This window comes from Microcebus murinus, chromosome 3 (assembly GCF_040939455.1).
Source record: "Microcebus murinus isolate Inina chromosome 3, M.murinus_Inina_mat1.0, whole genome shotgun sequence".
In the NCBI taxonomy this organism is placed as follows: Eukaryota; Metazoa; Chordata; class Mammalia; order Primates; family Cheirogaleidae; genus Microcebus; species Microcebus murinus.
In genome coordinates, this window is record NC_134106.1 from 77744542 (window position 1) to 77770641 (window position 26100).

Genomic DNA, 26100 nt, shown 5'->3' on the forward strand with positions numbered 1-26100 from the left:
TTTGTTTTTTGTTTTTGAGACAGAGTCTCACTTTGTTGCCCAGGCTAGAGTGAGTGCCATGGCATCAGCCTGGCTCACAGCAACCTCAATCTCCGGGGCTCAGCGATCCTACTGCCTCAGCCTCCCGAGTAGCTGGGACTACAGGCATGCGCCACCATGCCCAGCTAATTTTTTGTATATATATTTTTAGTTGGTCAATTAATTTATTTCTATTTTTGGTAGAGACGGGGTCTCGCTCAGGCTGGTTTCGAACTCCTGACCTTGAGCAATCCGCCCGCCTCGGCCTCCCAAAGTGCTAGGATTACAGGCATGAGCCACCATGCCCGGCCTTGCAATTTTGTTTTTGTAATGTAGGTATACTAAGGAGAAGAATGTAATTCCTTTTGGAAGGGGATAACATTTCATTGAATTGGGGTTCAAAGTTAGTGTTTCCCTTATCATCAAACTGACTCCAAATGTTCACCTGCTGATGCTGATCTGTAATCTTGTACACATATCTTTGAAATGTCATTTCACACAGCCTAGGTAGGGCCAAATACTGATATCCAGCTACAAACACATAATTTTAATGGAACGTATTCATCAGTTGGAAGGTATTTTTTGGAATCCTACCAGATTTTTCTCTTTGCTATAGGCCTTCTGGTGCATTAGTACATTGCAGATGAGTTCACTCTAACAGAAGATGAGGTGAAAGCTCTTCAAATGCACATTAAATAGATTTTGAAATATGGAAATTACTTTTTCACTTACATTGAGGTTAAAAAATGTTGCTGCAACTATAGTTAGAAATTGAAAATGTACCCACTGTTAATTTGTGTGGGATAGAGATCATGCTTCCTACTTTAATTTCTGACAGCATGGGACGTATATAAAGAGCTTGGTATTATTTATAGTTCGGACAATATTAGTTGCCATTAAAGTGACTTGTCCGCAATGTACATTTTGCATATGAGTACCATTTTGTCTTGTAATTTAGGTGGAATTCATTAAGAAACATTATCAACCCTGAAGCAAAAACCAATTTTCAAAGTGATAGTTGTTAAGACAGTTCTCATTTGGAAAAATTTTAATTTTGGTCCTAAGCTCAAAAAAAAACTTCAATCAAGCTTTACCACTGCTAAGCCACTGAATTGCTGTGTGGTGGGGCCAGGTCAGGATATTCAAGTTCCCATTTTTGACAAAAATTCACAGAACTGATAATACCTAAATCCATGAGAGTGAATATAGTTCACAGTCGACACTTTGGTTCAATGATACACCATACATACAAATATTTTCTGCAAAGTATACCTGGCTTATATATAATAAAATAAATAACAATAGGCTTTAAATTCCTTACATTTCCACAAGCTTCATAAGTTAATATAACTAAGCCGCCTTCTCCTCCACGTTTTAAACATATTTGTTGTAACACAGCAGATTCTACTTTAGGTTGAACTTGTGTTTCCTCAACCTATGTGAAAATATTCTTGCCTGTAGTTGTTCCAAACAGACTATTCTTAGGCACCAAAACTCTTTAGTCACTTCTTGACACTGATTCTAAGTAACAACTGAGAGGTGTCAGAGACATGTATCGACTTAACAAGAAGCAAGAAAACCACTCAAAATAATTTGCTTTGCTTTTTGACTACTGACACTGCTTTCAATGTCCTCAACTCTTCAAGTAATTGCTGTTTCTGAAATCCTCACAGTCCTTAAATAAGTTTATTTTCTCTGCACATATTTCTTTAGCTGCTGCAATTAAATATTATTTAATTAACTCACTATTGGTAAGTGGGTTTTCTTGCTTAGCTAAACAAGCCACTTGGAAACTATGGTAACAGTTTCATTTCTATTTTTTATTTTTGTGAGGAAATTCTGTTGTAATGAGATATTTCATTTTAAATTCCCTAATTTTTCTAATCATTGCTTTCCTGTAACTTAGAAATACTGCTGTAAGTTCCTAGTCTGGTAATGTACAGCTTTCATGTAGCTGCACAATAACCACAGTGATTTGCCACCTAATTTTGTAAAATAATTCACATTCCCTTTTGTTAAAAAGCACAGTGTTCAAAGTCTACTTTTCTTGTTTTGACATGATAGATAGATTGCACTAATAATTGTTAAAAAGCCACAGTATGGTGACTCAAAACACTCAAATTAAAAATGCATCATTGTGATTTAGAGTACACTGAGAAGGAATACAAAGCCATGAGAGCATGACCTCATTCTCTATTGCAACTACTCACTCATCTCTGCTATTGTAGCAAAAAAGCGTACATAGACAATACATTAAAAAATATAAACATGGCCGTGTTTCAATAAAACTTTATTTACAGATATTAAAATTTAAATTGTATATAATTTTTACATATCACAATATATTCTTTTTATTTTTTTCAACAATTTAAAAAGAAAAAAATTTTTTTAAAAAACATTCTTAGTTCATGGACCAAAAACAGGCGTCGGGCCAGATTTGGCCCATGGGCTATAGTTTGCTGATCCCTGTGCTATGAAATTACGCAGTGTATTCTCAAGTCTCACAATACAGTTCATCGGCTAATAGTAAGATAAGGTACATTCGAATTGAAAACCACAGCAGAGAAGGCTTAAACTCATTTGTATAGTAAGTGCTGAACCTATCAGTAACCAAAGTAATGTTTTTATTCAAAAATTGTTGATAAACTTATTTCATAAAGTTTTGTCCATATTTGGTGCGGGACTAGGGGGAGAAGGTATGTGCTACAAAAAAACTATTACTGAGTATTGAACTAGGCAGGGGATTCAGAGCTGAAAAATACTGTGAAGCCTTGAAACATTTTAACTAATGTAACATCTAATACTGTCATCTGATGAGCTCATTTCATTAGGAAAAGATTACCAAATGGCCTAACTAGGTTCATTAGAACACTTTCACTCAGCAAATTTGTCCAGCAGATATACTGTGACATGAAACTGCAAACAACCTAGATGTCCATCACTAGGAAACTGTCTAAATAAATTAAGATATGCTAATATAAGGGAATTCCAGGCATCCAATTAAAAGACTGAAGGAAAATAAAAAGAATGAAATAAAGTTGAAGATGAAAATTTACTTCTATTCCTAAGTATATGTTGTAGAGAAACTCCCACACACATGCATAAATGTTCAAAGCAGCATTGTTTATAATAGCAAAAAGATGGAAACAAACTTTATGACCAAACAGGACAGACAGGGACATATTCACCCATGGAATCTACCTAGGAGTGGAAACGAACAAGCCACAAATACAACACGCATCCACATGGACGAATCTCACAGTGGTGAGGAGAAAAAACAAGTTGCAGACTACTGAAAGATATTTCTATCAAATTTAAAAACAAGCAAAAGAACGCTGTGCATTGTTTAGGGATATATTGCATATATATAGTAACAACATAAATGGAAATGGTAACCATAACATTCAGGATAGTAGCCACCTTTGCGTTGAAGGGGAAAAGAAGCTACCAGGGAAGGACAGCTGAATTGACAAATCTTTTTTTTTTTTTTATCTTTTTTAATCAAAGAAACTGGAAGTGAATGAATTGACAAATCTTAAGCTGGTTGATGGAGACACAGACATTCCTTGCACTATTATTGTATCTTTTTATGTATCTGAAATATTTATAATTTTTAAATGCTCATGTTCTATATACATATTTTGTTCAATGAAAAACAAGATGGAGAATAGGATTGTAGAATATATCATGTGTGTGTGTGTTTAAAGACTATACTTACACCTTGCTATTTATGCACAGAATGCCTCTGGAAGGACACAAATCATTACAGGAATGACCTCTAGGAAACACAGGGTAGGAAGGGAGAGAAAAGGGAAAAAGGCTTAGGTCTACCCTTTTAAATTTGTATTTGGTACCATGTGCATGTATTATCTTTTCAAACAACAAATTTTACCCTTGTCCTTAACCTAATGGCCTAATCAGTAAGCATTGAAGGACAAGGAGAGAAAAAGTGGAGAAAATTACCAAAGAGTGACTAGAACAGGGGTCCTCAAACTTTTTAAACAGGGGGCCAGTTCACTGTCCCTCAGACTGTTGGAGAGTGCGCACTGTGGGCCCTGGACGAGTCGGCTGCTGAGCAGGACAGGCAGCAGTGGCAAAAACACCCGCAGGGCCAGATAAATGTGCTAGGCGGCCGCATGTGGCCCACGGGCCGTAGTTTGAGGGCTCCTGGACTAGAATCTCAGGTTCCTGGCATCGCAGGACCTTCCAAGGCCTGGCAGTCCCTGGACCTTCCACCAAGCCTGACCAGTGGCCTTTTCCTCGTCCACAGGTTCTCTGCAGAAGGTTCTTTTGCTTTCTCATAACTTTAACCAACTGAAATAAATCTAGTATTTCTTTTACAAAGCCCATCCTTAGCTATCATGCCCCCCACCTCAACCACCAGGCCTCCACTAATTGCCAGCTGACTGTGTATTGTTTTGGACAATGCCTTCAGGCGTAAGCTGCTGCACAGTATGATCCAATTAAATTTAGGCCCCTTTGCTGGGCCAGTCTTGGCTGTCCCACCCCAAGCTCTTATTAGCTCTCTCCTTGCCTCGTTCTCCCTGTAAAACTTCTAGCTGGGCTCCAGTTTAGCTTGTACTGTGTTTCCCCGAAAATAAGACCTACCCATAAAATAAGACCTAGCAGGATGTCTAAGCATTTGCGCAATATAAGCCCTGCCCCGAAAATAAGACCTAGTGATGGGCCTGGCTACGCAGCGTAACTGCACAACCCACGCAGTTCCTCACGGAGCGGTAAAGAAGACGGGCAGCCCCTCTCATCTGCCCCATCGTGACAGCTACTATCCCAGAGGTGACCGGAAAGGTGCGGGCAGCCCCACCACCAACGTCGGCTCCCCTGTCAGGTCCCGGCCATCAAGCTGAGGCTTTGAAGGGAAAATAACACATCCCCTGAAAGTAAGCCCTAGGGTGTCTTCTTGAGGAAAAATAAATATAAGACCCTGTCTTATTTTCGGGGAAACACGGATGTAGCCACCACTCTCTAACTGCTTCACATCAAAACCGTCATTGTGCTCCACAGCACCCTTAGTCTTGACCTCTCCCCAGTAATATTTCAAATGAATCAGTCAGTCTCTTCAGGGAGGGCTACAGAGCTTTCTGTTCTATGGCCCGCCTCTCCCCCAGGAGAATCTCTGCAACAGTGCTCAGGGTCTTTGGCAGGGACAGCGGTCCCTTCCCTCTTGGTGTGACACCCTGCTTTACCAGCAGGGCACTGGTTGTGGCAGTAGCCCTGGGTTTTCTCAGCTTGCTTCTCCAGGGCACTGGGGTGCGTGTGATCAGGGCCAAACATTCTTGCTCTGGGTAAAGCTTCTGCCCTGTGAACGGAAGTTGGGTGGAAGGAGGGAACCTCAGATCTATCAGCTGTCCTCTTCTCTGGAACAGCTATTCTGCAACAGAGCAGGGGTGACGACGAATTCTGGCAGCTTGCCTTTCCTAGGGAGATACCATAGCCCTCGACTACAAGCTGACAGGAGCGAGAGTCCCATTTTGGCTGGGCCCCTTGAAATTTCAGTACCTCAGCTTTTTATTTATTTAATTTTTTTGAGACAGAGTCTCACTCTGTTGCCCCAGCTGGAGTGCAGTGATGTCATCATCATCACAGCTCACTGCAACCTCAAACTCCTGGGCTCAAGCGCTCCTCCTGCCTCAGCCTCCTTAGTAGCTGGGACTACAGGTGCATGCCACCATGCCCAGCTAAATTTTTTTTTGTAGAGACATGGCCTTGCTCTTGCTCAGGCTGATCTCGAATCCCTGACCTCAAGTGAACCTCCTGCCTTGGCCTCCCACAGCACTAGGATGCCAGGACCCCAGCATTTTTAATGACTTAACTAAGGTAAAATTGGACTAGGCCCTTGGTTGTTTGCACACATCAACTGCTTGCTTCCTGCTCAACACCCCTGTTCTCACAGTGATTACTAACTGCAGTTCCATTGCTTCTCTGTCAAGCAGGAGGAGATAACTCCAGGATCAGGAGGAAAATCTATGAGCTTGTTTTGCCCAAGGAATAGATGCCCCTCACAAGGCTGCCACTAGCTGCTGACACCCAGAAGTCTGGTTACTCAAGGTGTTATCTGAGGCTAAAAGCAACACAGGCTTCCCCCTTTGGACAATCTTCAGAGATTTTAAACAGGTTTTTAAAAAATAATTTTCAATATAGTTGTTTTGCTAGAGAGAAGCTCAATGAAGCCCCTCACATCCCCATTCCACTAAAGTATGCTTCTTAAGAGAGCAAGACTTATATGTCCAGTTGAAAAATATCAGTTACTCTGTTTCTGATGGGTATTTTTGGTTACAAGGTCCTAGGTTTAACGATCCATAAGTTCTCTTCTGGTTCTAAGCAGATATGAGTCAATGTTTCAGATTGGTCATTTTATTCAGATTACTACAAAGACATTTAATGTAGATACCTCTGTTTCCTATGCTCCTTACATAATCTAGAACATGACGTTCCCAGAAATTAGATAACTGACAGGTAATAGGGGTAATAAATGTCTTGGATACCCAGCTAATTTTAAGTTCATTTCTAGAGATGGGCTAAGGCACAGCCCCACTATGAAAATAACTAAACTCATTTATCCACCAAAACTACATAGAAAGTAGTCAGGGTCATTGTGCAAGCCTTTTAGCGGCAGCTGAATGACACTCACCAAATGTAACACTGCTCTAGAAAGAGCTATGAAAATGCATCTCTACTCTGTAAACCTACAACATTAATTTACCAACATTCTCTTTTGCCTCATTCTAAGAAAAGCATTAGTTTGTTCTCAGTAAAAGAAAATGTATAATCATTCATTGAGTCAATACCTGCCAAGTGACAGGCCCCGGGGAAAGACAATGCCCCTCCCTTTCCAGGGTGGGCACGTAGAGTGGAGCCACAAAACTCCACTGTCACCCAGTGAAGGACGCCCAGGCCGGTGTGAGGCGCTGAGAAGAGGGGCAGCTGCACTGGCTAATTAAGGGTGAGAAAGTACCACTAGGAGGAGAACTATCAACCCATCATTGCAGGCAGAGAAAATGCTAGAGAAACTGTCCACAGAGCATGGGGCTTTAATTAGAGGAACAATAGTCTGAGGGCTGGAGAGAGAAAAAGCGAGGGGAAAGTTACAAGACACAAAGGTGGGTGGGAGCTAAGGAATCAGACAGTAGAAAGTCACTGAGGTTTTTTTACCCAGGTGGATAGAGTTATAGCTACGTTTTGAAACAAGAACTGCAGTAGCTCTGGAAAGCCAACAAGAGGACATGTGGTCCCTCACAGATCGGGTGGCTCAAGACGTTCAGAGGCAAAACGGATAGGGTTTATGCTAACGGAGAGTAAGGGGAGGGCAGTCAGCCCCAAGGTTAGGCTTCAGGGACTAGATAAATAGGGACAGCAAAAACCATGGTGACCAATAAAGAAATGGCTGTTATAGATGCTCGTTGTAGGTGGCTATGTGGCCACCAGGCGTAAGGCTATGTCAGTGGGCATCCATTACAAATGCGACGCTCAGGAGAAGATGGGGGCCAGAAGCACAGACTCTGGCATGTGGGTGTCAGCTGAGGTCACCAGAGTAGCTAAGCTTGTCCAGGAAGAGACACACAGCAAGAGGCAGCCAAAGGCAGAGTCTCTATCAGCGGTGACTATCAACAAGGGCAGGTAGCACCTAAGTGGACACATAGGTACTACAGTAATAGGGTATTGGGGAGGGGGGAGGGGAGAGGAGGTTGGGTATATACATACATAATGAGTGACATGTGCACCATCTGAGGGATGGTCATGCTGGAAACTCAGACTTGTGGGGAGAGGGAGGGAAAGGGCATTGATTGAAACCTTAAAATCTGTACCCCCATAATATGCCGAAATAAAACAAAAATCTAAAAAAAAAAAAACAAGGGCAGGGCGGACGTAGAAAGAAGAGGAAGTAGTGAATGAACCTGTGATCTGAAATCCTAGTTCAGTCAAGATACTAAAAGTAAGAACTAACACACAAGAGTAAATAAAATTTGGAATACATTAGTAATTGTAATCCTCAAGTCGCTCAACATCAGAAAAGAATTCAAAAGTACTGTAGGAGTAAGCCCAGAAAAAGAAAGGATACTTTACTAAAGTAGATCTTACCTATTCTGAAATAGCCATCTTCTAATCGTTTGTCTTTGGTTTCCTTGCTTATTTCCAAACCTTCACTCTAAAATAAAACAAAAGCATTAATTTTACAAAGAATTCCTTCTATCAAAAACAAATCTAAGTTATGAATATATCTTAATACCTATAAAGTGGCATTAGTGGCACACCTATCTCTAAAAAGAGAAATGTCATCTCAGTCTTGAACTTTAAAAAATGTAATAAAAGTTGTTTCTTTAACCATCATCTGAATCTCTATATATTGCTTCTTAGAAAATGAAACATTAAATCATTTAATAGAATACTATTTGCTATTAAAAATATATATGGAAGTAAAGAACTATGTGTTAACTTGAAAGAAATCTAGGTATTCCTTAGAGACCAATACATTAATTTTGTGTATTAATCAACAGGCATTACAACCACATGGGGTTTTAGGACTCAAAATACAAACAGGGAGCAAACACTTAAGTAAAAGAATGATTCATTTATTTTCCTAGTATAAAATTCCATATTATTTTTCAACAGAATACGAAATGAAGGCTTTTCTATGAATTAGGTAAATGGGCCAATATATCAGATGTTCCATATTTCCAAAAAAATTAATATTACTCACCACAGAGTCCTGCACATCACGAGACTTTTCTTTCACCTCATAAACAACAAGAGTCTCAAACCAAATCTATTGGTATCTGTTCTTAAGGAAAGATAAGGGGAAAATAGTCATACCTTAAAAGGCAAAACCTCCACAGTTGTATTGAGCAGAATATCTCCTGGATGTTCTTGGTTGCCACTATGGAACAAGTAACTGAAAATACAAACATGAAAATACTAGGCTTTACACAGACGCAAGAAGATGATCTTACCTCAAAAGGAAGCCTTTCTAAACCACACTCTAATTCAGGGGTCCTCAAACTTTTTGAACAGGGGGCCAGTTCACTGTCCCTCAAACCATTGGAGAGTGCGCACTGTGGGCCCGGGATGAGTCGGCTGCTAAGCAGGACAGGCAGCGGCGGCAAAAACACCCGGCGGGCCGGATAAACGTCCTAAGCCGGCGGCATGTGGCCTGTGGGCCGTAGTTTGAGAACGCCTGCGGTCTAACTACACAAAGTTGACTCTAGAATGTGTAGTAACAGCACAGTATGCACTCTGAATAGCTGTAGGAAATTTAAAAATTTAAGGGTAGGTAAACCCCTAAGTGATATGTTAATTCCTTCTGTCAGAAATAAGACCATTGCTGCTTAATATAACATACTTGACAGATTTTTAAAAAAAGATGACAGTTTTATGTTGCTTAAAATGCTTTAAATATTTAAGGAATAATCGAAATTGTAGTACCTACATAATACTGCTGTATCTTGTATCGGAGAAAAATTTCACTAGGACAAACATTAGTCATGGCAAGTTTAAAGTCTGGTTTTATTAAATATAAATAATTTTAGCATTAGTAGACTGAAAGTAAATTAACCTCTTTCAAATATCTGAATAATTCCATTTGTCAATATTAAAAAAATTGAGTAATGGTAAATTATAGCATAATATATTGTGAAAAATCTAAAATACTCTCTGGGTATGAGTATAATGTTCTATGTTTTCATACTTTGAAAATGAACTAGTATGTGTAAGTGTGCAGGAAAAGGTGGAAAGTAGATAGGACATACAATATGTCTAAATCTAAAACTAACTCTAGTTAAATGGTTAAAAGTTTAGGGTTAGGAGTCTGAAAGACCTGGGTTCAAATCCTAGTCTCTGACTCACTAGAATTTTTACCTTTAACAAGCTACTTTAGCTTTCTGAGCAGGAGTTTCTTCTACATAATGCAGATTCCCACTTACCTTAAATGACTGTCCCAAAGAGTTTATAAGAACTGATAAAAAGCCCCCTGCATATTAAAAATGCTCAGCCAAGTCACAGGTACATGATGGTTATAATATGGTTACAGCAGGGTACTTGTGGGCAAAAATCATCTGTGATAATGATTTGATTTTCAAATGTTAAACAGCATGAGGAACCCTGATAAAAGGCTCTTTCTACTACAACAAAAATTACTTTCAGCATTTGCAGATGAAAGATGCTTTTTTATTTTTATTTTTTGTTGAGACAGGGTCTCACCCTGTTGCCCAGAGCCTCAATCATAGCTCACTGCAACTTTGAACTTGTGGGCTCACGCAATCCTCTTGCCTAAGCCTGCCCACTAGCTAGCACTACAGGCATGTGCTACCACATCCGGCTATTGTTCACATTTTTTATAGTGATGGGATCTTGCTATGTTGCCCAGGCTGGTCTAGAACTCCTGGCCTCAGCGATCCTCCTGCCTTGGCCTCCCAAAGTGCTAGGATTACAGGTGTGAGACACTATCCCTGGCTGAAAGATGCTTTCTTAAAGGACACCCTTAACTGGGAATGCTGATTCACACAGCCAGGCAGCACTCAATACCACAGCTGAAGATGTGAAAGAATGGGAGGAGGGAAGCCACTAATAAGAGCCCAGGAATAGAATCCAGAGTTCAGGCAGATTGATTCAGAGATGTTCACCACCTGATTATGTATGATGAAAAACTCAGTACCACCTAAACTGTTTAACATTAGGTGAAGAAAGTGCACAAAATTAGCCAAAAAAAAATTTAAAAAAAGGCCAATGTGGTCACCGTGGTAGCCTTGGGGTTGTGATTTTTCCCATGATTCTTCACACTTTTAAGTTTGTGTACAATGAACACAGATTGTGTTATGTAGTCACAAAATCTTTTCATAACATTTCATTTCTGTATTTATAAATAAAACTTCCACCTTTCCCCCCTCAGCAAATAAGTTATTGTGAAAAACAAAACAAAAGGTGATTCCTTTTCTCTGTCCTAGGAAGGGTGGGTATTTCCATAAATTCTAAGAAAGTTCATATATAGTATAATTTTAGATAAATTGTGTTTTACTATAAATGTGCTCTTAGCTGGGCCACACAAACATTACCTTACAGAGGTTTATTGTAAAAATATTTGTTGTAAAAAAATTTAATCTCCAATATATGTGTTCTGTAGCTGATTCTTTGATGGGTATTTTTTCAATTGTTAAATTGTGTGTGTGTGTGTGTGTGTGTGTATATATATATATATTTTATAAATATATATATTTTTTCTTTTTCCTGATTACAAAAGTAAATCTCTTTTTGAGACTTCTACTTCTGGGAAGGTGGAAGTCTTTTTCCCTATTCCTTCTCCTAAGTACAACTAAAAACCCTGGACATTGTGCACTACATAAAACAAGCACAAGCAGACGCTGGGAGGTGGAGAGACGATGACACACTGACTAGGGCTTTGGGATCCGAGGAACAACAGGGTGGGGAGTTTCCTGGGTTTTCTTTGTACGTCCCAGACTTGGAGCTGACAAACTCAGAAACCTGGAAATGCCAATGGGAGCAGACAAAAAAAATGACACCCCCCCCCAAAAGCATTCCTTGTCTAGCCAAAGGATCGGGAAAAGAGCAGCCTAGTGAGACATAACACTTGTAGACAATACTCTACTCCAGCCAAACACCACAGAAAAAATGTGGCCCCAGCCCAACGACAGCCACAAAGGCTGAAGGGGTGTCTAACGGGTAATAACAAGGCCCTCCCCAATGACAACACTGGAGGACACACAGCAGTAAGGAGGACCCCTGCCCTGCCCAGCCAGGACGGCATGGGCATCCCTACCCAGCAGGGATGGAGAGCCTCTGCCCTCCTTGGGTGCCGACAGAGCACATGGGGCAACCGAACTTCTGCCACCCCCACCTGGAAGTAACGAGGCATTACCACCCCCCACCCTTCCCCTGCTGCGGCCACGCTGGGAGAAGCTACAACAGATGGTTTAGAGAAGACCCAGTCTCAGAACATTATACCCCAAACATTACGGTTTCAATCAAAACTCACTCATCACACCAACAAGGAGAAGAATCTCAACTTGAATGAAAAAAAAAAGACCATCAATAAAGACTAACCAAGATAACAGAGATGTTAGAATTATCTGGAAAAGATTTTAAGAGCAGCCATCATAAAAATGCTTCAACAGCACAAATATCTTGCAAACAAATGAAAAATTAGAAAGTTCCAACAAGGAAACAGAAGATATATATTAAAAAAAAAAAAGGACCAAATGGAACTTGTATACCTGAAAACACAATAACCCAAAATGAGAAACTCCATGGATGGACTCAACAGCAGAATGAAGGCCACAGAGAGGAAAGGGACAATACATCTAAAGACAGAACAACAGAAATGACCCAATCTGAAGACTACAGAGAAAACAGACTTTTAAAAAAATGAGCAGAGCCCTAGGAACCTGTAGAACTATAACAAAAGATCTAATATGAGTGCCCAACTGATTTTTGACAAAGGTGCAAAGGCAATTCAATGGAGAAAAGACAACCTTACCAGCAAATTATGCTAGAGCAACTGTATACCAAAGACAAAAGAAAAAAATAAAGTGAACCCTGAACCTAAACCCCACCTCTTGTACAAAAATTAACTCGAAATGGATCATGGACTTAAATATAAAATGTAAAACTATAAAAATTATAGAAAAAAGCATAGGAGAAAATCCTTGGGCCCTAGAGCTAGGCCAAGAGTTATTGGACTCAATATCAAAAGATTTATAAAAGAAAAAACTGATAAACTGGATTTCATGAAAATTATAAACTTTTGCTCTACAAAGACACTATTAGAATGAAAGGACAAGCTACAGACTGGGAGAAAATATCTGCAAACCACATATCTGACAAAAAACCAGTATCTACAGCCAGGCACAGTGGCTCATGCCTGTAATCCTAGCACTCTAGGAGGCCAAGGCAGGAGGATTGCTTGAGCTTGAGCTCAGGAGTTCCAGACCAGCCTAGGCAACATAGCAAGACCCCATGTCTACAAAAAAAATAGAAAAAAAAAAAAAAATCAGCCGAGCACAGTGGCATACGCCTATAGTCCCAGCTACTCAGGAGGCTGAGGCAGAAGAATCAGTTGAGCCCAGGAGTTTGAGTTTGAGGTTACAATGAGCTATGAGGAGGCCACTGCACTCTTGCCATGGTGACGGAGTGAGAGACTATCTCAAAAAAAGAGCTACATGACATGAGAATTCTTGGGGTAATGGAAATGTTCCTTATCCTGAATACTGGTGTCAAATCCTAGTTATGAAGTTTTACTATAGTCTGCAAGATGTTACCACTGGGTACCAGTGGAAACTGGGTAATAGGTACACAGGATCACTCAGTTTTATTTCTTACAGCTGCATGTGGATATGTATTTTCTCAAAAAAAATCAAAGTTTAACTTACTTTAAGAAAAAGTAAATTGAGGAAAAAAAGCATACGAAATAAATGTATCAAGTCAAAATGAAATAGTCCCTGTTATCCCACCTCAATTAACAGTTTGATATATTTCTTCCAAATTTTTTCTATGTACAGAATACATGTGAAATATTACTTCAAAAAATCCTTCCATAACCTATAATTCTATACTCTCTCTATATAATTCCACATATTCTAGAACTCTATACATATAGAAAGCTATAGCCTATAGAATGATCTATAAGGATATTCTATACATTACAAATTTGCTTTTTCCTCCCACTTAGTATACATACAGAAACATTTTCATGTTGATACATATTGATCTATGCCATTATTTTTAATGGCTGCTTATAGCATTCCAATGTATGGCAACATCACCATTTACTTAACCAAATAAATACCTACTAATACACGACATCTATGTTGTTCCTAATTCTATGATGACTCTCTAAGAGTGATAAATAATATCTCAAAGTGCAGAGTATTAATAATAGTATAAAAATGAACATTAAACAATACATGCTCATCCAAGTATAATATATTATTCAAAACTATTTTTACATATTTTCCCAGTGGTATTCTCATTGAATGACATGCTTTTATGACTTAAATTCCTCTGTGGAATCAGTTTAGAGTAATAAAAAATTAGTAACACCACGTCACAGTTACAAATGGTTTTTGACCCCCTTGAATGGAATTATTCCAAATGATTTTTGGTGGATTCTAAAAATCAAATCAGCCCTCCCATTAGAACATATAAAGTAATATGCCACAGGGTAGAGAATTATATTCTACTAAGGATGTCATGGGCAATCTAGGGAACATGTCTAAAACTGAGGAAAGGTGGAATGAATCATGACTGTTAAACTAAAAACAGGGAGATGAAAGTCTTAAATTTTGTAAAACAAACAAATGCTGGAAAACATAAAAGTGTTGTAAATTCCTCTATGGTGTACTAATAATGATCCAGGATTTGTAAAGCCTCTGACTAGGAATAGTCATACTCTGTCATGTTTATCATTTCAGCCAAACTGCACGGATGTTCAAGGGTAAGAATGTGAACACTAATTTGAGATATTTTGAGAGAGATTTCTACACATAAAGTATTTTAAAAAAATTATACTAGAAGTCCAGAAACACCAATAGAATTTACTGAACATGTTTAAATGCCGATATCATATCTGAAAACAGCACACCCATTTTACTACTGAGTTGTATTACACATAATTTACAACCCAATATTTTGGGTCCTGCCATCCACTCTTATCTGTTATGTACACACACACAAAATCCATCATAAATCGTATTATGAATAAGAGCTCTGAAGTGTAGGACCAAATATATTTCCATAATCACCAACCTTTCTACATTGACTGGCTTGTCAAATTTAAATAAGATGTAGTCTCCGGCGACTGGGGTGATGGCCCAGAAGAAATCCTCCCCCATGTAAGTCTTCTCCAGCGTATGTCCTTGGTAGACCTTTAAGGAAGTGGACACCTCTGCAGGGGGGTTTACATGGATTTTAAGAAGTAATGGTTTCATGTAATCCTTATCCTAGGAGGAAAGACATATATGCTATTAAATAACATACAGTTTCTTTCTAGTTAAGAAGAAAAGCAATAATTACACACCAAACAAATTGTGTGTCCATGAGAAAATAAAATTACCAACCGTGAGTTTCTGAATTTTTCCTGATAGCGACGAATGCAGACCAACATGTTGGAAAAGGGAAGGCTTGAAGCGAATTCGCAGATTTGCTTTTTGTCTATCACAATGTTTCTAAACATTAAAAAAAAAAATCATGTTAATGTCACATAATAAAGTGAAATCTTGTCCTCCTCTGGAAAATGAGAAATCCTTTAGAAGGATATTGAAAAGAAAATATAACTTCAAGTCATAATTCCAAGTCGTATGTTTTTTATGGTCTTCTTTGAGGCATTAACAGATATGCTGCCTACTTGATAAACAGCCATGATCTGGAAATTAAAAATTAAGCACAGCTAAGGGAAGAGTGAGGGGTTTAATTTCAACCATCCTTCAAGACATGTCAATAAAGATTTGACTTTTAATATTAAAATGCACAAATTATAGACTAGAGGTTTGGTTCAAATATACAAAATATTTTTAATTAGGTAATATAATGAAGAATTTGCAAATAATAACAGGGGCAAAAAAGTTGAATATGTGAGGCAATAGCTTGACTATATGCAAGTTAATGACATTAAAAGTTCCACAGACAAATCCATCTCAACATAGGTAAAGGAAATCTATGTTTCAACTCGCAGTGCCTGCTGGCCCACATGCCATGTCACAGCCTGTCCTCATGCCCTGTCAAGGTGTGTAGTGGCTGCAGAACTTGAAGGGACCCATAATGCCAGCAGGGCTCTGGGGGTCAAGTTAGTCCAGGGCTTCCAGAAAGCCATGGCTGTCTTGACATGGTTTAAAAACTTTTCCTTTCTAGTGACTTGTATAAGTTTTGGGCCCTTGCCATCCTAGGGGAAGCACCTGAAGAATTAGGGGCCACAGAAAAGCATGGGCTAACGAAGGGTGAAGGAACAGATAACACTGTCCAAAGGTTTGTGTGCTCAAATTTATGGATGACTTAGAGGGTTTCCATGGTTTTAATTTTTGCAACCACTTTGGATCTTTTTAGAACCTAACCACATATTAAATAAAACTGGAAAGGATGAATTAAATAGAGGAATATTGGAGGAGGACATTAACCATTCTGTGTCCTGCAATATAAATTCCTATAAATCACAATGAAAATACAAGTACAGGTTTAGACCTTAAAAATGACTTGTTCAAATCAATTATATGTTCGACCACTGTTATAAAGTTGACACTCTGCCATTTTGCTATATCTTGCATGATTTGCTCTAAGAATGTGTTATTTGTTGTTTTATTTTTTGAACAGAATGCAATGATAGCTTATAGACATCAGAAAGTAGTATCCTAAAAACTGGCAGGTAGGACAATCAAACTATTCTAGGCAAATGGTCATGAAGTTAAATTAAATGCTTATCAGTTACAATGACTAAGTGACCCTAAAATGACATCTGCTTATAATAAATATTACTTATGAAGGTGTCCAAATTGGCATTCATTTTTAAGAATTTGTACATTCATGGTTTATGCTACACCTATTAAATAAAAAGTTGTATTTTTCCCCAAAGGAACAATTCAAATTGGACAATGAAAATGTATCTAATTATGTTTTACAATAAGATTTCTAAGGAAATAACTTGCTATCTGAATGATCAAAGCAAAAATTATCATTCGTTTACTTGCCTGCCACCATCCCAAAGGTAAGCGTATTACTATGAAAACTGGTTTCTTGCAAGTAACACACTGAAAGGTACTTTGACTTCATTGTTTTGATATAAGGTATTACTTCTATTTTATTCCTTATTACCATATGTGTTAGGATCGCATATTGCCCCCAAAATATTTGAAAAAAGAGAGCTGACAGAGAAAATGAAGAAATAAACTGAAAAGACAGCCCACACAGGACAGATATGACCAATCTATAGCCAACAGTTGACAACATACCAGAGCCTACAGACACTGTAAACATTTATCACCAACTCAGAGAAAGGCCATAGTCCTGCCACAGGCGTCCCTGCTTTCCAGGATTTCCCACTGCTATCTGAACATCTTTCTAATACAGGAACTTTTTATCAGCTCAAGGAAGTAGTTTCCTTTCAACTGCCTATTTACTGTTCACTTCCAAAATCCGGCTCCCTAGAAATCACTTTCATGGAGTACAGAAAACAAGCCCCCTCCACCCTCATGAGGAATTAACTTACTGCATCTTTTTCAGGGTTGCAGACTTTCACCCAGAGAATATGATCCAAGAGCCAATCGATGGGTTTCTCCTTATAGAACATGAATATGAATTCTACAATCAGAGTGAGGTCTGGAGCTTGAAACATTTTACCTGAAAAGATATCTCCAGTCAATAGCTGTAAATAAAGAAACGAAGTATCAAAACAGCTTAAATAAGTGAAATCTTGTAACTAAATACACTGACACATGTGCTGTCAACTATAAATCATTGTAAGCAATTGCCCCACTTGTATTATCAAAAGCAAACTAACTTGCTTTTGCTAAACATTCTCTTGCGCTGTCACCTGGGTATAAACGGAAGTAGTGAAATCCTGACATTATTGTAAAATCTGTGCTACAACTACTGGCTCAAAGCATTCAAAAAAGCAAGTCAGAGATTTTTCTTTCATGGCTTATTAAGATTCTTCCCATAACAATAAAAAAAGGAACATTGAAAGGTTTAGGTAAAAAGTTTTTATCTAAATCAATAAATATAAAAACAAGGACTCGGCCGGGCGCTGTGGCTCACGCCTGTAATCCTAGCTCTTGGGAGGCCGAGGCGGGCGGATTGCTCAAGGTCAGGAGTTCAAAACCAGCCTGAGCAAGAGCGAGACCCCGTCTCTACTATAAATAGAAAGAAATTAATTGGCCAACTGATATATATATATAAAAAAAAAAAAAAAATTAGCCGGGCATGGTGGCGCATGCCTGTAGTCCCAGCTACCCGGGAGGCTGAGGCAGAAGGATCACTCGAGCCCAGGAGTTTGAGGTTGCTGTGAGCTAGGCTGACGCCACGGCACTCACTCTAGCCTGGGCAAGAAAGCGAGACTCTGTCTCAAAAAAAAAAAAAAAAAAAAACAAGGACTCTTAATTTTGTTTTGACTGAAGCCTTCACAAGTAAAGATGTCTTTTGACACTTACGTTTTGAGTGAAATCATCAATAAGGTCAAAGGTCAGCCTCTAATGCTGAAAGTTTTAAAATACCCTAGGAAAGTGAAATGTCATCTTCTGGGTGTTTTTTTTTTAAACCTGTAATTTCCTTCAATTCTTCAAATTTAAGCATCTTCATTTTACTTGGCCAATTTAGGAACATCGGCAACAAAAAAAGGTTTTAAAATGAGTGCCCCAACTAGTTAATAAAGAAATGAATAAAAATTAATTACTGAATGAGAATTTCATGCACTGCATGAAAATGCCAGGAATTCATGAGAAAATCCAATATTGTGATGACAAAAGAACTGGAAGTGTCAGAGATGAAATCCAACATGCTCACCAGGCTCATGGTTGGCACTGCACAGAACTTGAGAGTAAACACCACAGTGTTAAAGCTTCCAAAGTCTAAATTGGGTTGACTTTCATCATTTCACATAAAAAAGTTTACCTGATTTAAATTTTTTCAAAAACAATCCATTTCCATTGGAAAAAAAAAAAAAAGACTTTAGGACCAAAAAAACCAATTGGCTTAATATTCTAAGAGTCATAGTTATTTTTGAAAAATGGATAAATCTGACACTTTTCTTACCAATGAAGCCAAGCTGGGAAAACTCTAGAATCATCCATTCCTCAGAAGAAAGTTGAAGTGCAAAATTTTTTATAATATTAAAATAATTCTGTTTGACAACGATGTCATCTTCAAGCTAGAGAAAATTGAACAAGCAATTAATAAATCAAAAAGAGAAGGAAAGAGGTAGACAGAAGGATATTATTATGGAAAAGTTCAAGTACACTTCCATCATGAAAGTCAAGGAAACAACGGTCAAAAACAATGAAAATATAAAAAAGCCAACCGCTTTTCCTTCCCCCACCCTCTACCCTGCTGACTGAGGTGACCAATGTGAAAAGTTGGGTGTGCATCCATTTGACACCTTCTGTATGTGCATACAGCACATACAGATCCATATATAAGGTCCGCATCCCCCTTTTCATTTTTATAAAAAGGGATACTATGAAACTAGTACTCTTCTCTTAATATATGATGAACATCTTTCCACATTAATAAATATCTATTTAAACCATTCAATTTAACGATGCTTACTATTCCCTGGTATAGATGTACTACCATTTGTTCAGCTCTTCCCTGCTCATAGATGGGCATTCAGATTGTTTCCCAGTTTTTGTGGATGCAAACAATGCTGTGATAAATGAGCTTGTACCTACATGTCAGTGCATTTCATTACTGTAGGACAGATTCCTAAAAGTCCCCGTTTTATATTTCAATAGACACCTATGTGATACTTGAGGTGTGGCAATCAGAGGGCCGGGTACACCACATGCACTCTGCTTGGTGTTGTCACCAGGGCTACAGGCAGCTGACAGATCAGGGGTCCCGACATACACAACAGCTGCCACCACGCAATCTCCCCCATCAAACTTTAAAGTCACAAGAATATTTTAATATCCTAAAAACACTTTTCCTTTTCTTAGTTTCATCTTATTATTTCTCATTACCTAAGCAGTTTTTATTTGTTCTAGCATTTGATTTTTCATGCATTTAAGTAGTGTAGGCTTTCTTCTTCCTATCTATGAAGAAACAGTAGCAGTATTTGTAAAGATACGATATTGACCGACTTGCCAACTACATTATTATACTACTGACTGACTCATTTCTATCATGTTTCAGACATTATCCAAAACCCTGGGGATAGGTCAGTTAACATGAAAAAAATACATGATTTATGCCCTCAGAGCTTTAAGAGAGGCTAGAGGGAAAATCAGACAAGCACAGAGCTACGCTGTCATTTAACCTTGCTTTCTGAACGCAAAGATGCCTATGCTCAAACCTAAATATTCACCGAGCATGTGCAAATGAAAGATGATCCCTGCTATCAGGAAATTCTAAATGCCTACTTAAAATTTAGTGCACTAATTTTGATTATCACATAGATTTAAATTCACATTTGATATGAGAAAATTTGTTTTGTTTCACTCTCATATCTCACCAAATAATTTCAACTTTTAAAAAACTTTTTAAGATATAATTGCAGACTCACATGCAGTGAGATAGTGAATACCCTTCACCCAGTCTTCCCCAATATCACATCCTCCAATACGACTGCGCACACTATCACAACGAATAAGTTGGCTTTGATACAATTCACCAAACTTATTCAAATGTCACTGGTTTTACATGCACTCAGTTGTATTTACTTCTATGCGATTTTATCACATGCGTATCTTGGTGACTACCATGCAGGAAGCATGTACAACAGCTCCCACGAGGATCCCTAGAGCTGCCCTTTTACACCCACCTCTGCTGCCTTCCTAACCTCTGGCAACCAATAACCTGCTCTCCATCTCTGCGGTTTTGTCATTTCGAGAATGCCATATAAATGGAATCCTACAGTATGTAACCTTCTGAGATTGATTTTTTAAACTCAGCATAATTCCCTTGAGATAATCCAAGTTGTTGGGTGCATCCAGTTTGTTTCTTAAGCCATGGTATAAAATGTTTAGTAATAAAATTGTTTAGTAAGCCACAGTATAAAATGTCCCACAGTGTGTTTAACCAGTCACCTGCTGAAGGATGTCTGGGTTGGTTCCAGTTTGGGGCCATGGCTAACAAAGCTGCTATGAACATTCATGTATAGGTTTTTAGTGAACACAAATACTCCTCTGACATCAGTATTTTGTCATAGCAAGAGCCACTCTGAAAAATCTAACACACCTCCCATTACTGATTGCTAATTTACAGAAGGAAGCTGAAAAGATGCAAAATATTGTTTTTACAGTATGTAAATGTAGTATCAGAAAGAGGTGTGGTGTTACACACACGTATGTTTAAGTTTTTTAGAAGTACGAGGAGAAACCAAAAACAAATGATGGTACCCACAGGGGAGGGAGGAAACAGGGTGAAGGGGATGGGATAAAAACGAGACTTCTGGGAATGTATCTTGTTTCACATGAGTTTTGATTTGGAAGGTTATGCTTTATATAGCTAAAGAGGAAAAGAAGGAACTTAAAAACTGAATACAAACCAAAGCAAATGAATCTAGTTGCATATCAAGTGGTGGCATGGCCACACAAGATAAAAAAAATTACTTCAAGTAACTTCCAAACACAGTACATTGACTACACATCCTATCAGGGAACATTCCATGGGGATAAAAAGCACAAAGAAAGTCTAAACTGCGTTTAGTCGTCTTGTCGTTAGTAGTGATAATGGTATTGATATTTTAAAACTATCTGGGGTATACTATCGAATAAAAGAATTATGCTATTAGGATAATCTCACTAAAAACCAAGACTTTAAGAGAAAATAGAAAGGAAATGTATGTATGAATTCAAAAAGTAAAAACCCTATAATCTTACTATAACCCTATCATCTTATATCTTAACACTTTGTACTCACTTGCTTTTTTCTCGATTCCTTTATTCTACTTGGAATTTAATTTTTTAAATATCCCAGATTTTACAAAGTGCGGCAGTAGAATAAAAAACTGAAGTTTCTTTTCATACAAATATATTTATTTGGATTTTTTTTTTTTTTTTAGCAATCAAGACCCTAGTGAATATTTGGATTTTTTTATATTTCAAATTATTGATACATTCAAAGAGTAATTTTAATCTCTATAATTTTTGCTAACCGTGTCGAGTCAAACTTGACATCCTAGTGCAAAGGGTTAATCCAACATGAATTGGAACTATGAATATCAATACAAATGTGTGATTTTTTGCCTCTGAAAAATAAAATACACTTTTCGTTGCTGAAATTCCTAGAAGCAAAGACAACGCAATAGCAACCAGCATCTCAAGTGTCTAGGCTGTTCCTACATACCATCGCCTCTAAGAGCAACAATGCTCCTTAGAGAAATGATCTGGGACAGGAAATGTGCAACATCTGAAAGCAAAGAAGTGATCAAAGATGACTGGACTTACACAGAAAGGACACAAGAGCCAATCTGAAGAGGTTCCCACTGGATTATGATGTATCAATGTGAGCATCAATAAGAATGATGATTGCAATGGATTGAGGCAAATCAAATATATTTTTAAAATCCATGAGTTCACAATGATACTTTTAAGATGACCACTCCTGGAGACTGCTAGGGCATCAACTTTAAAAATTAATAAAGAGAAAGAATCAAGGATTTATTCTGTTTTTTTTTTCTTTATGAACTATATTCGAGAAACCCTAATAGTTAAGGAGGGAAATTTTTTTTTAAATTTCAGAATACTACAGGGGTACAAACATTTTGGTTACATGAAATTCTTTTGTACAGTTTGACTCAAAGCTATAAGTGTGTCCACCACCCAGATAGTGTACACTGTACCCATTAGGTGTGAATTTACCTATCCCCCTTCTCCAGGAGGGAAAACTCTTTATAGAAGAATGCAGCTCATAGGAGCATTAGAAATTACAGAATTAGAAAATCACCACTTGGAAACTTCTAATGAAATAACTGATGTCAGGGAAAAATCATCCATGGATGCTGAGACCATGCGCAGAATGGCCGCTGGGGAGCTTTACGATGGATTGATGAGCTGGCGCACTGAGCCCAGCGACAGTGAATGTGTGGACGCCCGACACAATGCACTTCACTCTGTGTATAGTAAGGGTTACACAGTACCACCCGTGAAGGGCCTGCACCATCCAACGGTTTTCTAGAAGACGCTGTCTCCAACTCTGAGTTGTTTGTGATAAAGCAACTTTGTGAAGCTGTGTATGATGCTGTCACTGGAAACTACATTCCAAGCCACGGGCATAACACCAGGACAGGTGGCATTTACCTCCTCCCTTTGGGTGTATGTCTGTGATGACCACAAAGTAACCCCAGACTTTTAAAGCAATTCTTTAAAAAGTCTTGGGTATGATACATCCCCAACACATGCAACCACGAAGTCATGTCCCTAGGGGACAATTATGACATCTAGGATAAATTCCTTTGCTTCCTTCCTCCTCACCCTGCTTTCCCCCAAATTTTCCCAGGTAAAATTTAACTTTTATCAACATTCAAAACTGGCATTAAACTGAGGACTTTTGAGTCTAATAAGTTTATCCCACTAATATTTGCAGACCACGGTGGAATCATTGAGAGAATTCCACATAAGATTGTTTAAAGGCTTCAACATAAAGCAACTCCCTTTTTCCTGAGGTGTAATTTTTGGGCAAAGATGATAATTTTAAGAATGTTCATTGAATTTGTCTTTGAAACAGCAGAAAAGTTAGTAACAATCTAAATGACCAATAATAAGGTGATTATGATATCTGAACAATGATACTTCAAGAAGCAATTTAAAAATCACGCAAATTTATCAGCATCTAAAGGTGTGTATCTATCATATGTTAAGTGACAGGAAAACAGGTTATCATCCTGTCATCGTAAAAGAGCACTGTTTCAGAGTGATGTCAGCAAGATGGTGGAACAGGAGACTCCAGATGCTTCTTCCCCTACAGAGACACGGATTTAAAATCAGAGCGCTCCACAGCCAGAGCCTCTCCCCTCAGGCACAGGACAGGGTGAGTGGGAGGAAACACCCAAGTCTTGGCTTTTCTCTGGGGAGAGAAAAGAGTAGACACACACCCAGTGTTTTTGACTTCTAGGGGTGCCAGAAGTCAATACCCCACTTTCAGTTATGGATAGAACCACCAGTCATGAGATCAAAACGAAAACAGTGGACTTCAACCAGGGGCTGGTTTCTCGTCTTGTCTAAATCCAAGCAGTGGCACGAACAGGGTGCCAAGCTGAGGGCCAAGAACAAAGGCCATCAGTTGGCAGCAGAAGCTGCAGTACCAAAGCAGACACTAGGTGGCGCTCCAATACTGTAGCTTATTACAACATTGGCGAGACCACAATATTGCAGACAGGCGCCAGAACGTGCAGCTAAACAGAACCAGTAAACTCAATTAGGAGATTACAGCCACAAACGCAGAGAGGACTAGGCCTCAGAAAAGGTTCCAAGGGCTCCAGGATCTCCATCTAGTTTGGAGAAAGTCCTTCCAGTAAAAAAATCAGATTGCAAAGACTGGGAGACATTGTTAGTTTTTCAAATGTCAAAATCACAACAAACAAAAACAAGACGTACAAAGAAATAGAAAAACTGGGCATTTCTAAAGGAACAAATTAAATCTCCAGAAACCAACCTCAAATAAACAAAGACATATGAATTACCAGAGAATTAAAAATAACTTTTTATATTGAAAAATAATAACTGACAGGCTTAGTGTGCTATATTTCTGAAGGGTATTTGCATTTTGAACAAGGAACGAAGACACTCTTTGGTTAAAGAAATGAAATTCCAATTGTGGAATTTAAGCTTAAGTCATCAAGGAGAATGAGATTTGGAGGAAGTAAGAGCTTCCTAGAATTCTTTAAGCTGCTGCCTACCTGACTAACTTAAAACCCGTATCATCATAGGATTATGCTACTTGTATAGTGTTAGGGTTATGCTGCTACAAATTGGAGTGTTAGAATTAAAACTCAATTTTATTATCTTCAATATAAATGGAACTGTATTATGGCCTACAAAAAATCATTTTATCATAAGATCACTAAAAAAAAAAAGTATAAGAAAATCCTTCTTTAAAACTTGCCAAATAATTAAATCTCACTTCTTTTTAACAGGGGAGAGAGGGAGAGAGAGAAGATGGAGGAATGGGGTTAAAAGAAGGAGATGAGCGAGCTGCACACGTTCACCCGCTAAGTGGAAAGCTGGTGCCTGTGCTCACTGGAGAAGAAACCTCAGAGCCCACATTCTCAGTTACCATGGAGACCCCTCTGCTCTCTGAGATACCGTTATCATCTTACAGATCTTAGAGGGCTCCTGCTATCAAAACTTCCTGTTTTAATGAAAATATACCCTTGATAATACTTTTTCTTTAGAAGTGAGGAAAACATTAAAGGAAAAACCATACTTACCTGAATATAATAGATGCCCTTTTCCTGAGCATACATCATTAGAAAACAATAATCCAGGTTTTGCTTTGTTCTCCACCTGAAACAGACATTTGCAAAAGATAAGTTGGGAATCAGACTCAAATTTAGTCAAATAAGATTAGATGTGTTAATATGAGCCTCAAGTGTCCATATAACATGTCACATATGTATATATACACACACTTAGGAGAGAGATTCAAAGACAATTTACTTTCCTCGAATGAAGACTTTATTAAAGTATCTTCCCAAGAACACTAATCCTAAAGATGTTCTGAGGGAAAAGAAGCCAATTGTCAAGTAAGTTTGGGAAACTCTGTATACATATTCCCCCTTCTAGAAACATACTAGCATGTTAGAGGCACTAAAACATTCAGCAGTAAAGATACTTGTTGAAAAAAATTGTCTTATTCCAGTATTTTCCAAATTTACTTGACCATGGGCCCTTTTTTCAGTAACATCTTAATGTCTCATCAACCCAGAGCTTCAAGAATGACACTTTAGGGATGACTGCTCTGGTGCCTAGGACTGTGTTTTGCATACAGACAGAAATTAATAAATGTGCCTCGAATACTTTAAAAATAACACCATATTAAAATTTAAAATATTAAGTCTTTTCAGTGAATTCCTGGTAGCCTTCAGAAGCACAGTGACAAACGCAGAATAAGAGAAGTGGCTCTAAAAGCCATTTTAAGAAAAACACAATAAAAGCTCACAATAAACTTTTATTCATACTAACAAAACTTCTCCAGAATATGTCACAAGCTGTCCTGAACTTAATGACACTACCCAGAATATTCTACCAAGTTCAACCCTAAAAGAAATTTTTTTGAAAAAACAATAAAATAGTCTTTATACAATTGACAAAGATTTTTAAAAGTCTAGCATTGGGAAGGCTGTGAAGTATTGGGAACTGTCATACAATATTGGTGTTGTATATAAAGTGTTAAGTGCCAACCCTAAAATTTTTTAAG

General features: G+C 38.2%; 1 protein-coding gene across 2 annotated transcripts in view; it reads right to left on the reverse strand.

The window, feature by feature from the left end:
* The window catches only part of MGAT4A (alpha-1,3-mannosyl-glycoprotein 4-beta-N-acetylglucosaminyltransferase A), a 102058-nt gene that overhangs the window by 7036 nt on the left and 68922 nt on the right, over positions 1-26100 (reverse strand). For both annotated transcript variants that reach the window (XM_076001014.1, XM_020286271.2), the window contains exons 8-14: positions 25112-25187; positions 18778-18892; positions 17237-17367; positions 15099-15206; positions 14788-14981; positions 8848-8926; positions 8116-8182 (exon numbers count right to left, since the gene is read on the reverse strand). In XM_076001014.1, coding sequence (XP_075857129.1) covers positions 8116-8182; positions 8848-8926; positions 14788-14981; positions 15099-15206; positions 17237-17367; positions 18778-18892; positions 25112-25187 — 770 coding nt within the window. The remainder of the gene's footprint in view (positions 1-8115; positions 8183-8847; positions 8927-14787; positions 14982-15098; positions 15207-17236; positions 17368-18777; positions 18893-25111; positions 25188-26100) is intronic.